Here is a 17091-nt window from a genome sequence, read left to right as displayed (position 1 = left end):
ATTATTGTACGACACAGAACATTACTGTATAATAGTATCTTTACTTTTTATATTTTTATTGTAAAATATAATAAATTCTTTTATATTTAAAGAAATAATAGAAAGTATATATACACTCGCATTATTATCTATTGTCACAAATCGTGATTAAGAAAGCAATTTTCTTACTTAAGAAATTCATGTTTTATTATTCCTCTTTTATTATATTAATATTTCGAATATTTCAAAAGAGGATTTTGTGCTTTTTGGTATAATCAACAGCCGAATTATTTACCGTTCTTTTATCTTTTAATTTTTATAATTATACATAAAAGCGTCCAACATTGAATGCCTAAGGGATGCTTAATTTTCCCTTTCAAGTTTGCTTTAATATTATGTATAAAAAATAAAACCAAGTCTATCAAAAGCCAGCTGGCTGTTCACAGCAGCTCTTTCTCAGCGGAAAGATTAAAAATTTCGAGGAGTAAGAAAGGGTGGAAGATCTCTTGCGTTGATCAAGAGAGCTTCTCGGTAATCATTAAACCGTCGAAGGACGTTCTCAACAGGACCGATGCCTGTCGTCTACGCGGTCCGAGGTGGGTTTTATCGACGCAGTCGTAGTATTTCATTGAAAAATGTCCGGGCTTCTCTCCCGTGGTGGCTGTCGGAACGAATGCCCGGATTAAGACGGGTAAAGGAGATCTCAAGATCTCCTGTGATTTTTTACCGGAGTCGACCGGAAAGAAGATCTGCGATGGGTCAGTCAGCAAGGAACGAGGAGAAAAAAATCTCTGGAGGATGCGCGAGGTGAGATCAGTGACGAAGAGAAAGGGGTAGACGACGGTGAAACTGAAACGCGGGAGAAATAGAGGATAGAGAAAAAGATGTGAAAGAGGAAAGATGGTAGACGAGTCGAAAGGATATCGATGATGAAGGGAAGAGGGAGAACTTGAAACTTGGTAAGGAATCAAGGAAGGAGCAAGCGAGTGAAGAGATACTGGTACTCGAAACTGCGAGAGGCAAGGACGAGAGAGAAGTGAAGCTGTAAGTCGGTGGGCGGGGGGCGGTGATCGAGTGGGACGAATTGACAAATTCCAGGGCAATCCTGGAACACGGCCAGGACTGCGATTTCTATCGGCGAGCATCCCGGCGACAAACAGAAAAGGAAGAACGCTGACCGGAAGGACGTCACGTCGATGCACCCACGACGATTCGAATGATCGATAACCACGAATAATGCTTGGGAAACTTGGCGGCGAAAAGCTATTCACTAGTATTATTCTTGCGGTATCTTTGTGGCAATCTCGATTAAAACTCGATAATTTTCTCACGATCAAATGTCGGCAATAACAAAACATTTTTAAGTATAATTTTATTGAACACATAAAAGAGTTATAAATAGCTTCGTCGATATACAGGTCAGTGACTTAATGTGCAAAAAAACTGCAAAAGATAGAGAAAGCATAATCTGTTAAATATAATATTCTTAATAAACCGGACTTTAGAATGCAATAGAAATTTAAAAAATGGATGTAATACAAAAATATACATATAAATTTAACTACTTGTTAGTTTGAAAAATTGTAAAAACTAATATTTTATTATAATAAAGTTGATATTTGCTTAGTTTGCAATTCATTATATATGAATACTAATTATAATATATAATAAAAAATAGATGGATTAAATATGTGTATACAATAATCAGAAATCTTAAAACATTTTATCTTATTTGTTAAATGTGCTAATTGACGATATCGCACTTTGTCATTACGAAAGTAGCGTTGATGTGAATAATGGAGAAATACGCGCATTAAAAGACTGAGGAAAAATCAAGAGTTTTTGTTTTACGAAAGGCCGGGAGCTCGTAAAAATGTTTTATCCGATTAAGTGAAAACTTTTTTAATTGGAAAGTGAAGCGCGGCAGAGGGCGTCAGAATAATACCGACATAATGGACGATGGAGAGGCAGTAGAGTACCGCGCTCGCGAAATGCTGCCGTCAAAACAAAGAAGCAATTTACTGTCAGAATCATTGAATTAGGTTTTGTCATTAAGTAAACGCAGCAGATGGAAAAGGAGACTTAACAATGTATTTATTTTTAATTTCGGGGTGGTGCCATATAACAGTACGCGCAGTACGTCGAACAGAAGAAGCATAATTGAGAACACAATCAATCAAGTATCTGAGTGCAATTAATTCAAATGAAAATTTACCTACACACTTTAATCTGTTCTTCATTATTTATACAAGTATTCAAATGAGAGAACTAGTGATTGATTATAAGAAATCGATGTGTATAAGGAGATATAAAAGTCTGAATATAGTACGTTTATGTATGTGAAATTATGTAAATCCTCGTTTATAAAACACACACATTTACTTTAAATAATTATTTCATTTAAATTAAAACAATGTATACATTTTAAATAAATAGATTAATTAAAAATGTCAATTTTAATTAACTTATCAGATTGTTAATTTGAGAAAGCTGCAGGCAACGTAGGACTGAAGCTATCAATGAAAACATACTTTTTGCTCGAAAAAAGATTTTAATTTTATCCCGATACCATCCACATGTTCTCGCATGCGTAAATGCACAAAGTGCTACATAGTAGCGCTGAGCGCTGTAAGAGCCATTAATAAGAGCCGCCTAATTTCACGAAAGCCCGGAGGCCCCAACTATTATCTGGGAAACGTAACTCGGTCGAAGAGCGATTAAATGGAGGCCACGAAAATACGTCAACCTGCGGCGGTCTGTGCCTGACGGAAAACCTATAGTCGGAACACAACCATTAATGAAATGACAAATGTGTTCTTGTCGACGAAAGCAATGCGCGCGCTTGCACTCGTTGCATGTGTTTTATGCGGAAATCGAATATTTAACGGTGCGATTTGCAAGTAGTTCAAACCGATCCATGAGGATCTCTTACCGGCTTTATCGTAACCGTTCTTATCGTGACGCCCCAGTGCGACGATAAACAATTGAAGAGTCCTGAAGAAAATCCAATTAAGTTTAAGAGATAAACTCTTATGAGATGGGACGAAAGTTTTATTGTACAAAATTAAAGTCGCACGAAAATGATCACATAAATTATCACGTAGAGTTCTCTTTTTTAATTTGGTACATGCAGATATCGTTAAAATCTTTTTAAATAATGTAAATTACTTGGATTATTAAATTAGTATAAATTATTCAGATTATTAAATTAAATTTGTTTCTCTTCTTATTTTTGAATTTATTTGTTTTAAAAACTATATTCAAAAATCTTTGGATCATGTATGACAGAAGTATTATTTAATGAACCTAAATATTTATCTATTGCAGATGGACATTATGCAAAGCCGAATGTATTGTCGAACAAAGAAATAAAAATTTTGGAAGTTGAAACCTAATTGCTTCTCTTTTCAGTTACTACATCAGTCACTGGTGCAATACTCTTTAATCTCGTTTGATAAATTGGACAATAATATTTTAACCAGAAAATGTAATAATCTTAACTTAATTTCAGGTGAACTGCCAGCCGCTGTGCATGACGGAAACGGAGTTTCAAGAGCGTTTCTTAATCTTTGGCTAGTTCATCTGACGATGAGCTACGTCTTCACCAGATGACAGTACTAAGGTAAGCATAGATTGTAATAAAGAGAGAATACGCGCAGAAAGCAAATGTTTTTATCAAACTTTAACATTATATTTTTGTATGAGAAAAAATGGAATGGATGACATATTAAAATTACTATACTTTATCATCTTATATCAGATGATTTAGCTTAAGTTTAACATAGAAACAATTATATTTTCTATTTCTGCGTCCAACAAATAACTGTCGAAACATAAAAGTGTTGATAAAGGAATGAGAAAGAAGTTGAAAAATTAAAATAAACTTGCTCACAAAATTCCCAACTATAACGCGAGAAAATGGAAAAGTATGAATAGTCATTCGAAACTGAAAATGACTCTCTACGGATCGTTATTTAATTCACCGATAATCCGTCGCCACGGGATTGGCACCGAAATTCGTTCGAAAATGGCACATAGCACGAAAGTGCCGTAATGCCGTCGTGAGCTCTTACAATAAGATTACGATGCCGCGTTTATTACGGTCGTTGGTAAGCTCCTCAGTAAATTGAACAGTTTCATAATTATTAACGTTTCACCGCCATAAAACGCTTTGGGCGTCTGTCGATAATGGTGCTTCCTCTTCCGCGAGAATCTTCGCTAGATGGTTACAACGTTTATCGATCTCTTCAGGTTTATCGTCCCTGTCTTGTGGTTTCTCCTTCACTGGCACTGGCCGTATCCTTTATACCTCACGGCGGAAGCTGCCTTTCTTTTTTTTACCTTCACACGTCCCTGGTCCTTTTTTTCATGCGACCGCCTAATCCGAGTTTCAGATGAGTTCTCAGGAAGCCCATCGACTTATAAGAAGCCAGGAGAGTTTCTGGGTTAACGCGAAATCTACATCTCTTCGTAAGAGGAAAAGAGGAGCGGAAGGATCATCCTGGGTTTCCTGGCGATATCGAACCCCTTAAGCATACCGATCGACATGAACGTTGTTTCGAATAACTTGGAATCAGAAACGGGATTCTATTTCAAAACGCTTCAATTGAAAGACGAAAGGAACGATTGTTCTCTTACAAATGTCTTCAAGCCGGTATAAAATTTCAACGGTTGCAATACGCGCACTTAAAATGACCTTTCTGTAGCAAAGTTTACCAAGAATTATGGATCTTTGCTTGGTCGCAGTTTTGTGAATATTGAAGCAAGTTTAAATAAACAATAAAATATTCTGAGCTGTAATTGCGATAGACTTTAATCATCGTAATTACGTAATTTCCATATAAAATGGGAGCTAAATAATGCACTTAGTACTTGTGTATCTTGATTCCTGTTAGCTGTTTTTCTTTGATCCCAAAGTTTTCCAATCGGTTACGAAGTACTCCAATTTTCAATTAAAGTTTAACGGCTCTGATAAGTTCACATCGTCGCGTGGATTTTATTTTAGGCAGTGCATTAATGAAATCACGTAACAGAGTTGCCGCGAATTATCGGAAATTTTATTAGCTAACGTAATCCGATGTCGATGAGCTCTTTTTTCTTTGCACCGTATACGTAATTACATGAGGCGCTAACTAATTAAAAACGACCAACTAGGCCACGCCTAAATGAGATAACGTTCTTTGGAAGTTATCGTTAGGACTCGAACGTAGTACATACACCACAAACTTGAAACAATTATATTCCACCTTCGCTCAGTTAATTCCCAGACAGGAATCGGATATAAAAAATATATCTTCCGCTACATGAATCTTTGATTTCAATTTCCTTTATAGCTACCGGCGACCATCAATTTCGACTTGACGTTTCAGAAAGGACCTACTCGTTGCTCGCATCTTTCTTTTAACAATTTGGTACGCCGCAGGACACAGGCAAAATTATTCGTTACGCGGTATTATCGCTTGTCCACTCTGCGACATCGATGCGTAATACCAGACCGCCAGCTGCGTTATCACGGAACGAATGGAGTTGCGGTGCCGCGCACCGCGATAATTGCAAGTTTTCGCGCGTTCGCCAACGAACCGCGACGGAATCGCGCAACCGCGCCATAAAGTAACGCCGGCGCCATCCATATCGCGGTCCCCGAATGCGTAACCGTGAATTAACCGATATTCATAATTCAAGCTTTTATCATCGTCGAATCCCCCATTGTGAAGATATAATTTCGCGATGAACCGCGAGGAGGAAGCGGGGCTGGCTCCGGCGTGGTGACACGGTGGCGGGTGGTCGGTGGGTGCGAGGGAACGAAACGGGGGTGGTTGTATGGGGTTGCGGCATCGTTGTGTGACGGCTCTCGCGGAAACTATAGCTTATACGGTATAGTTTCCACCCGCGGTATCTCACCTCTGCGCTTTCATTATCAGCCGTCATAGATCACGGCGTGAGCCCCCGTGACGTCACATCCGTCCATCCTTCATTGCAAAACACCGTCGTTGTACCCGGGGCAACGCAACAACAGGAGAGAGAGACGGAGAGAAACGTTCCTCTCTTCCCCTCGCACCCCCCTCGTAACCACCCTTACCCCCTTGTTCTGCACCACCCCCGCCAACCCGACCGCTAACCCACCCTGCGGCCCTTGTCTCTGTCATTCTCGGCGCGCACGTACGGTTTCGATCGTTCGAGAGCACCGACAAACCGCCAAATTAAATCCGGTGACATCCTTCACTATCACGAAGTGTATCTGACGTCGTATGTAATTCACCGTGCGTGCATATGACGAGAACGCGCGCGCGGCTTTCCCGCCGCGTCGCGTTACGCACGCGATTCGCAAACTGGATTACCATCATCGTGAGAGAATCGTGAAATCGTTCTGTGTTCACACATTTTCCCGTGCTCCTGCCGGAGAATTTGCGGTTGGAATTTGATACGGGATAGGAATCCTTCCGGAAGAGTAAAGCACCACAATTTCATTTAGCTTAATCGTCATTGCGATGATTTCATTTTAAAAATTGTCCACCAGACTGCTTCTTTTGTAGAATACAATAGTCAGAAATATGAATGATCAATATTACTAATGTCTGATTTGCAAAAGGAAAGAATGAGGTACTTATATATATATATAATGCTCTTAAAGATTAATTATTCCTTATTTTTTCATTTCAAATGACAACTACGTGGACTATGAATTACATAATAATATCTATAATAAACAAGAAAATATTATTGGGAGTAACTAATTTAGCATTTTCATGAAACAATGCACACATTGTTAATGTTATTTTATTAAACTAAACAATTATTATTATTTGTAATATACATATTATTTGTAATATATTTGTATTATCATTAAAGTTCTTGATATGGAAGATATATAGAACACATTTTGAGCCGGAAGTTAGCTTATTATTCCATATGAAATATGCATTATTCGAGCGCAACGAGTTGGACCGTAAAATCGCAAGGCAGACACCCGCTATTATCCAATGACATGTGGTCTGTGTATGACGTCTGGCGATTTGAAAATGACGTTATGCCATACCATTTGTCAAGTCATGTCAAGCACACAGGTAACATAAGCATATACAATGGTCTCAATTCTATTATTAATTAAAAAAGTATGCACACTAAATATTCTTATCGAGTGAACACAATGTACTGGCAATTTCGTTTTTCAAATATATCAGCATTCCTGTTTTTCTGCAGCCATAAAATTGGTATTTATTTACGCGCTTTTTTATTGGTTCATTCTTATCACTCCCTGTGCTGGAATTTTATCAGACATTCCCCGTTTTTATCACAAAAATGTTATAATTAAAAAGAGTAAATTTTCCGGCTACTGATTACGATATAATGAAGTTTTAAGCACATCCGATAAAAATGTACGATATTTAAATTTTATCGTTTATTTTAATTGACAATCAAATCAATCTCTCTCTCGCCAGTAGTAGTAAAATGTTTTTCTACGAGGTGAATATTTTATTACTAAAATATTATATACATATTTACGAAATATTTTAAAAATATGTAGTTATTTATTCGGAATTTATCGCTAAATATAAGTGGTACAATATAATAAAACGCACTTCTCGCAGTATATCTTATATTTGATTGACGCAAGGTCTTCATCGTTATTATTGCGATCGTAAGAACAATGTATGAAAGCGACGCGATCTCGAAAGTAAACAGCTTAAAGGTCGTGATTCATCGGTTTAATCCAATTACGCAACGTCTTGCCTTATCTCGGGAGACGCAGGCCAGGTTTCAAGCAAAATAAATTTTCATAAATTTTAATCGTGCGCCTTCGCCGAATCTCTTAGTGGGTGCTATTTTCCTAAAAAATGAAACATTTTTGTAAGCCTTATCGGTTAATACATTTAATGTAATCTGCACTTATCAAGAAAAATTGGAAATATCTCTTATTCTTTAATTACACATACTACTAAAAGGAATTTAAGGAACTTCTGCAAAATTTTGTAAATTCTCGGATTTGTAATGCTTCCTGTATTTTAGATTATTTTTACATTTATCCTCTTATTACACATGCTACTAGAAATTATTGTAGCTTATAATATTAAATAAAACAAGTTAGAGAATTTAACAGCTATTTGGATATATAATTATTCTGTGCTCTTTAATTAGAAAAAAATATGTTTATGCAGTTTAAAAAATAGCATTCTGCAAACAAAGCTAAGAATGAATTATAAATTTTTTATGTATGTTATATAAATACAGAAAAATTCATGATTCGGTGTGTCAGGAACGAAAAGAAAAATAACAAAAAAGAAATATTGTTCACTGTTAGCCTGTTTTTCATATTTTTGCGTTAGAGGTGCGGCGAATCTGTCAATTAGCACGAGGCAAGTGCCAATTACTCGCGCCAAACTGCACAAAGCGGATTTAACATTAAATCCCTCGACATGTCTACTTCGACTTACGCTTAAATTATTAGCTGGATAAGTTTGTCAGTTAAAACATCCAGCCTCAGTGTGGCAAATTACAAAAAAAAAATAAAAATCCGTGTCAAAACCGCACAATTAGCGAAGACGTAACTTTTATCCCTCGTTAAAGCTCCCAATTAAAAACTTATCGTACTACGTTTGTTTTAGCGTAGAATCATCTAAAAAATAAAATCGCGTCAAAATTTTCGTGTAAAAGAAAGAATCTTAATAAAAATACAAAAATTTATTTGTCTTTTAATTTATTATCTATTCTTCTATTTATTATTTATCTTTTATGTCGATTCATGCGATTAATAAATCCATCATACGGAATATCGATAAAAGAGCGTGTCAGACAAAGGAGCGTGGTCAATTTTACGGAAATTACGTTCCGCTTTGGCCGCGCGCATTATCAATAAGCGAATTGTCAAGCTGATCGCTTCATACTTCCGCCTTGTTGACGTAATTTATAACGCGAATTAGAGTTTAGTGTTAATCAATTGCCTTTGACGTAGCCGTTGACCTAAGTGGTTCAAATAATCATTTGATCAGTCACTGGAAATTTGCCTTGCTGCCTTTTGATGCTCTGGGATCATTGCGTCTGCAAATCCTTTATTGTTCGCTAACACTATAGAGCGGCCATAATGCGATATAGTACACGCATCACTTTTTTTATTGCCGAGAATTTAATATTTTTATATTGTCGAGGGAACAATTAATTATTGATTATTTAAATTTCACGAAGCGAGATTAAATTACGGAGCAAGATGTATGGATTATATCTCGCGCAACAAGATTTCAATTATATTTGCGTCTCATAGTTTTGTCGTAATTGTGTAGTATACTTTTCATATTCCACGGTGTTTAAGGCAATAAGTGGCCATTGCACGTGGTATGCAGGTTTTAGCGGCACGATATATTGCGTTGAATCGGCCTCGCAGCAACATTCACGCCTCGCGTTTATAAAGATTACCATTTATCTCCCGACACATCGTTTGTCAATAATAATTGTCTAATTGTTGGCTACGACTCGTCGATTGCCCGAGTGATTAACCGACTTTAGTGGCGAAGAGGAACGATGCGTGGCCGGGATTATTTGTCAGGTTTCCGGCTCCAAATTAACCGGTGCTCCCGGATAAACGAATTTATCCGTTTAACGAACAAACACGTCGGCTTTTCATATACGTTCAAACGCGCGAATTCTTTTTGCTACGCTTGGCCGCAATCCAAATAGCCAGCCACCGCGAGCGGGGAATCAATAAAACTGTAAAGTGTTCATTGGATTCATTAAGAGCGTACGTACGCAATGTAAAAGAGTGCACGGTTTCGGCACGCAAGAGAATATAACGTGCTACGGGTGCGATAAAAGCGTAGTGTAGCAGGAGTAGAGCAATAAAAGGAGATATTAATTTGTCGGGTCTCTCGCGGCGGCAAATTACAACTGTTAAATTATTTCCTGATCAGCAATATTCGCGGGAAATACAATAATCAACCGTTGTTATTTGAAGCGCAGTTATTGCATTGAAAGCAAAAGTATTATTCAATTTTGTTTTACGTATAAACATATCACTGCATTCTTTTGTCGTTTGTTCCTGTAGATTTGATGTTGCAACATGTTTCCATAACAAATAAAATTTGGACAGATCATGCACTGGCATAAAAAAAAGCGAAATTTTAATTCACTATTATCATTTTCATTTATTATCGTTACCAGTACTATCGTTACTATTGCATTAGAATATGGAATAATATGTTAATAACATCAATAAGCAACTTTCTTAAATACATGTGGTATGCTAAGATTTCAAAAATGGAAAAGATTCAATTTTTCATTTAATCTTTATGATATAGTCGAGAGTTAAGAATCTCATATAAAAAATATTTTTAATTAAATTTAATTAATTAATTAAATTAAATTTAATTATTTGAATATTATTTTAAACATTGCACACGACAGACAAATATTTGAAAACGATATGATTTGCTGTAGAATTGGAGATGCAAAGAATTGGGGAAATTTTATTATTTCCAAACGTTTTATTTCTTTTCAATTGAGTGCGCATGCCAATAATATTAATATTTCTACGAATATTTTCGTTCGAAAAATTGGCAGTTATAGGCGAGAATATTCTTTATTAAGATTGAAATGTAGAACCAGGTCAAAATATCAGTTATTCGTTTGACGAAAATCCATCGACGTATCGTTCTATTGTTTTGCTTAACGAAAAGAGAAACCTGAAACGCAAAAAGGTATCGAAAGGGGTAAAAATGCATGGATAGATACTTGATACGCTTATCGTGCGCGCGCTGGCAAATCCCTCGCGACGTTCGTTTGAACTGTCAAGTAAGATAAAAAATGTCGAGCGCTTTTAGCGAATATGTGCCCCCTCAAAAGCGACTCAATTCTTACTTGCATTATTCGATAAGAGACAATAACGAAGGATTGTGCTAGTGTTCACGAAACTTTTACAGCTTCAACAAAATAATTATAAAAAAGAGCTTTTAACGCTTGTTTGTACATTTTAAGTTTTTTACGATAAGCCGCATATTAATTAATCGAATAACAAACTTTTCATGATTTTACTAAAATTTAAAATTACAGAGGAGATCTGTTACATAATATTTGAAAAATTAATTTAATTCACAATGCTAGATAATTTCATAATTACGTATGTAAATTTGTTAGAAAATTCGTTATTAATATTAAAATTATAATTAAGGAGAGGTAATACTCTGTACATTGCTATTAATAATCTTTCTCTGTACATCGCGCGTCCATCTATCCTATTTCCATTACACATTTGCACGGAACGAAATAATATCGCTATCTGCCATCACCGCGCGATTTACAATGCATCGGCCTCGCTGTTTCGCGAACCGCGGGATTTAAATATCTATTACATACTGTGGATCAGCTCATTCTATCAATCGCTATCCACCGATCGGTATTTCCGCATAGAGACACCATCTTTTTTCCGGTCCCATCTCAGCACACGTAATCGGGATTTATTTTCGTCCCCTATCGGCTGCCATTTTCTCCGACATGAAGGGAGATGATGTTTGCGAATATATTATTATTTTTACCGCGGCTCGATGGTGTGCGGAAAAAAGTATCTTCCGTTCGTGCGGATATACGAGCAACTTATTTTGCGAACAATCTTCGGCGACGCGGAATAACGGGAGCAACGCCTCGATGAACCGCGAAGAATGGAACGCTGAAATTGTTCGTAGAGATTATTAACCCATTCAATTTCGAGTTATCTTCTTCTTATTTTAAAATATATATTTTTACCGTCCGCTAACGTAACAATAAGATGCGTTTGATGATATTTAAATGCAAATATTAGTTGAAATTTAAATTATTAACGAGAATGAAATTATATTAATCGGTATGTCCATGCATTTCGTTAGTCGTTTTAAATTATTCGATATTTAAACGAACCGGGATAATTATCCCGGTGAAAGAACACGTCGGAATAAAGCTATGTTATTGTACTTTTTGCAGATTCAATAGCTCGTAATTAATTTTATGTGGGGAATCCCTTGCCGAATATCAAAATTAACACATGTTATACGCCGCTAATTACATACCGTACATTATACGTTGTTTATTACGGGGTTAATTGCTGCGAAATAAATATACGGAGGAACCGGCATGCACTAATTACAGAAATTTCTTGACGAGCAAATTCGATGCTATGATCATAATAGCCTTTAGATATTGTCTTAAAGTGATCGATAACCAGCTTGTGATGACGTACTGAGATTGATGACCTATTTGTTTACTACTATGCAATATACTACAGACATAATCATCGGATAATTACAGCATAGGATAATGGACAGTGAATAGTGTCTGCGTGTATCCTTTGATGCATTCACATTAACTATCAATCGAAATTAATATACAATGATCGTGATAGATTACTGCACGCCGGAAATTACTAATGTTAATGATATCGCTCCAGATAATATAATACACACGTGCTAAAATATTAATAGAAAAGGAAAATTATTTTGTTCTCTCTCCGTGCGTAGAAAGAACACGTGTAGTAGCTCGAACCTGTAATCGCGAAAGTACAAGAATATACTTACTGTTAGTGAAGTTAAACAGTGCAGTTTCTTTACCTTTTCCTTTCCTTCGTTCCTTCTCGTTGATCTCGACGGAACCTTGCGTATCTCGCCTAAATCATCCTGTCATTATCTCGTCACGTTTTACAACGGAAAAAAGGAGCCACGTGATTTATCCAAATCTCGTATTATTATTTGCATCGGTGGCACGCAAGTGTGATGCATTATATCAATATTTGATGTTATGTTTATCATTACTGGATAGTTCATACATGATACGTAAACTTTTGTTAAAACAAATTTAATCAGAAATCATTTTTGTACTAGCATTTTATTTAAAAATCTCATCTTATTCTTGATGATTTTCAAGAATGTAGTTACGCAGAGCTTCATAAACTTCATCTCAAACAGAAGGAAAAAAGAATCGTAATATAAGAATTAAGCGGAGCCATTAATCGCAGCATCAATTTACGTTGGGCGCAAGTGATTTTATCATGCATACGATCGACGATCGCGGATTCGTGCTCGACATACTCGGTAATCGCGCGAGGATTAACGCGATACGCGGCTTCCGCGGCATAAAATGAATAATTAATATATTCAAATGAAACGTACTTAAACTATACAACGCCACTCATCCGTCGGAATCCTCACGCCGCTATAATACGTAATTTGCATCCGCCACGTACGAGAGAATGTACGTACGCGCATTGTCATCGATCGCGTAAATGTCGGTTCTCGCAACCGACTCGTCGGAAAAGGGAAAGGATGAGGGAATGGATAATCTTTTCTGTGAGTCAAATGTGCCGTGCCAGACGTACATTGATAATACCAGCCTTTTTGCTCGCCAGTTTGTTCATAGTACACGATTCTTTTTTCCTGGGAAACTCTGTGATTGTATAGGAAGATAAACGAGTGCGAAGTGAGACGATACACGACGTAAGATAGTGTTTCTCTCAAAAACTGCACTATGCAAATCGCTTAAGCATTACTATAGCTTTCCCGCACAGTTTCTCTGTTGATTTTCGAGCAGAAGTTTCTTAGTCTCTTGATTTTAAGCGACTGAAGATGAGTGCGAAAATTAACTGCAAATGTATAGATAAATGATGGAATTTTATTTTTTAATTAATCGAATACCATCTTCTTTGGAATTGCAATTGTAATTCAATTTTTATCGAGATTATAATTAAAGATTGACACTGTAATTAAAGAATGGTGTATCAAGGAGATTATAGTGTGAGCATCTCAAATAATGAAAAAATCAGAAAAATGAAATGTGGTTCTGTTGTTAGAAAAAAAAGGATGAATTAGTTAAACTGATAAAATGCATATACGTCATATCTTTTTGTTATAGATCATTTCAACAGCTTCATCAATTCGGATGCAGTTTTACAACGCAGAACAGTGGACATGAACAGTGCACAGGTGCGACAGGGAAGCTCGGTGCAGTGACACGGTGCAGATTGTGCGCTTATCATCGAGATTACGCCTCAATCGGTGGCAAATCGATGCGCTTAAAATCGCGCTGAAAATCACATGATCCGATCGCGGCGAGATGGAGCAATGTTTGACACGGTGGTGCACCACATGCATTTCCGCGTGGACATGAAATTTTAAGCAGCACGGAAATTGAAGACTCGTGACGACGATTCGAGATAGTGAACAAAAATCAGAACGGGAAGTTGTTCAAGTGAAACGATGGTAGACGGAAGATCACTCGCCAAGACAAAAATTTACTGAAGTGGGCCACTAGTGTACAGTTTAATTTACTTTCTTCTTGAGATAAATCGCGCGCGAGGAAGACTACGACATTCTCTGCTCATCGTCGCCTGATGATGAAAAAAATCTGTGCGTCGATAAGACGGGACGGCAAGAGCTGTGATGGCGAAGTCAACAACAAGTCGCAGAATATGCTTTTTTTCAGAACTTTCTCCACGATAAGAGAGAGAATTTTCTTCTCTCGTAAGTAAACCTTTATTTTTGCGAGAGTTGTGATACCATGCAAACGAGATGAATTTATTTAGCATATTCTTCATAAATGTCGAACAGATGCAATCCTCCTGCTATTGAGAATGTAATAATACCGATTCTCTCTCTTGCATATATACTTTATTATTTACTTTATAATTGTTCATATTATGACACACATTATTGGAATATCTTTAACAAACTGTGGTAAGTTTGAGTAGTGTAAATCTCTAAAATATTTCTGATATTTAATTGTACAGTGTCAATATTTATTCATTTTGATTTGTAAGCTATAACTACTTTAATTTACCACAATTAATTAAAAATGTTATAAAATGTATATACTTATTGTTAGTTCAGGTTAAAATTCAGGTAAAATATTTTCTTCTCTCGAAAGATTTATCAGAATCTTTAATTTATGCACATCACTCATTTTTATCATTATCATCAGCAAATAACGCGACAGGAAATTCCGTATACTTTGCCATCGCAGGCTGAAACAGAGAGGGAGAGATAGAAAACAGTTCACAGTAAGCAAGAAACTATTTCCCATTGTCTCATAGCGTATTGTCAGATTTGCTTCGAGTGAATAGATTATTCTGCTTCGCTTGTTTGTTAATTCTAAGTTATAAAACGGAAATTCAACTAAGTTCTGATAAACGATTTACAAAAAGACGATTAACAAAGATATTTATATTAAAGATGTGTTAAAAATGTATTCAGATCAAAAGCTTTCCAACATTTATAAAATGATGGAAGTATTTTTCTCTTTGATTGTCATATCAATTGTATATATCACTCGTTTATATCAGCAATCTTTACAGTTGCTTTAAGTTTAAAGAAAAAGTTAAATATTAATTAAAATATTTTAATTACATTCGTGATACTCACATTTTCTATTTATATAAATCTAAATTGATCTGTTTCTTAGTAGAAGAATTTTTAAAACAAACAAAGATTCTGTAAATTCTTTACAAATATTCTCGCTTTCAAAGTTTTCCGATTTTAAAATAAAAATTTTCATAAACATTTTGAAAGAAAAAAGAATTAATTATCTAATATATTCGTTCGATTCTTTGATCAACGCCACTCTTAAGAAGTAAAGAGCCCTTCGTGTCATGAGTATTCGTGACTTGAGTATTGGAAGCAGACGCGACTATTAGTTTACTCAGGTCAGTTATCGCGGGTTGATCAATGACCGCAAAGGACCCTTAAATGTGTCGTCGTAGACGCGAGAGGAGGCTTCGTTCGATGAAAAGACGCTTGCCATGCTATCTTTTCCCTTTGCCTCGCTCGATCTCGCAATTTCATTCCGCGGTGTTCCCAGGCCCAAAAGTGCTTCTATACTCGAAACCGCTGTGAATTATTTGTGCGCTACTCAGCCGTGCCAGAGCGAGCAGGGTGTAAGAGGGCGGAAAAGAGCATGGGTGAGAGAAGCTGGACGAGTTACACACGAGGAAGCGCAGGCGAAACTAACGAACACGCAACACGACCGTATGCTCGACCGAATGAACTTGTAGAACAACCTCGTTATAAGTTTTAGGCAATATAGGAGTCTGAAAGACGACCCTGAAGAGATGTCCGGACTGATACAATCGTACGAGGTGTCCTGAAATTGCTACGCTTTCATTAGATCCCTATTCGATGTAATCAGAACAAGCTGTGTGAAAGTTTATGACGAAGAGAATAAATAATACAGATGCAATTAGTTTATAGTTCAACTTCAAAAATTTGATTCAAGATTGAGACATTGTCAGATGATTAATAATAATTTTCCCGTTTTTTAAATGTCAGAAAAATTTAGATTAGGGAAAAATAGAATAACTCGTTTTCAACGACCCAAATAAATTTATTTGGCTCGATATTATTGAACGATTCAGAGTTATCAACGCTGGAACAGAAGGCTGCAAAAAACTGATACCCTACATTGGAAAATTGTCAATACTTGAACAATGCACGTAGCAACAACACGTCCGTTTTATTGCTCGCCATGATTGATCTTTGTTTTCGAAACCAACAATAAATCGGTTAATAGAGCCTAATTATTGCGAGAACGTATGATGAATTTAAAAATAAAACGCAATTGACCCATGCAATCAATGAAATTATTTTGTAAAATAACATTTTAATGCAGTTCAGCGACTATCATTTTAATAACCCTTGATGAGTAACTTTGATCGTTGTAAATTCGTAAATTTAAACTTTTATATTCGTTCTTTTTTAAATCTAAAACTAAATCTTTCAAAAGAAAAGATTATTACACGGAAAGAAAAAAGTAGCTGCCATAGCTAAAAACTGCGTGTGGTAACTAAATTCAGTCGTAATATATGGACAGCTAAATTTTAGCTGTGATACCTATTTTATTAGATAAGGTTCCTAATTTATTAGCTGCAAGAGCAAACATTTTGTTGTAGTTTAGAAATTTATAGCTATGGCAGCAAACATTTTTTAGCAAATCATGATTAGCTACGGTAGCAAAAATTTTTCTTTCTGTGTATGAATTAATAGTAAATTTCGTTTTTCCTTTATATTTAACAGTTTTATTTTTTGTAGGAATTGTAATTTTTCTTCTGAAGCAAAGAATAAAATCTTAATAATTAAATTCTGATAATATATAGTACAGATAACAAATAGTGCA

General features: G+C 36.0%; 1 protein-coding gene across 3 annotated transcripts in view; it reads left to right on the top strand.

The window, feature by feature from the left end:
- The window catches only part of LOC105275393, a 232522-nt gene extending 216018 nt beyond the window's left edge, over positions 1–16504 (top strand). For all 3 annotated transcript variants that reach the window (XM_026967788.1, XM_026967789.1, XM_026967790.1), the window contains 2 exons: positions 3491–3601; positions 13840–16504. In XM_026967788.1, coding sequence (XP_026823589.1) covers positions 3491–3591 — 101 coding nt within the window. In that variant the 3' untranslated portion in view covers positions 3592–3601; positions 13840–16504. The remainder of the gene's footprint in view (positions 1–3490; positions 3602–13839) is intronic.
- Positions 16505–17091: the final 587 nt, after the last annotated feature.

This window comes from Ooceraea biroi, chromosome 2, assembly GCF_003672135.1.
Source record: "Ooceraea biroi isolate clonal line C1 chromosome 2, Obir_v5.4, whole genome shotgun sequence".
Taxonomy (NCBI): Eukaryota; Metazoa; Arthropoda; class Insecta; order Hymenoptera; family Formicidae; genus Ooceraea; species Ooceraea biroi.
This window is presented reverse-complemented; position numbering and strand designations above follow the sequence as displayed.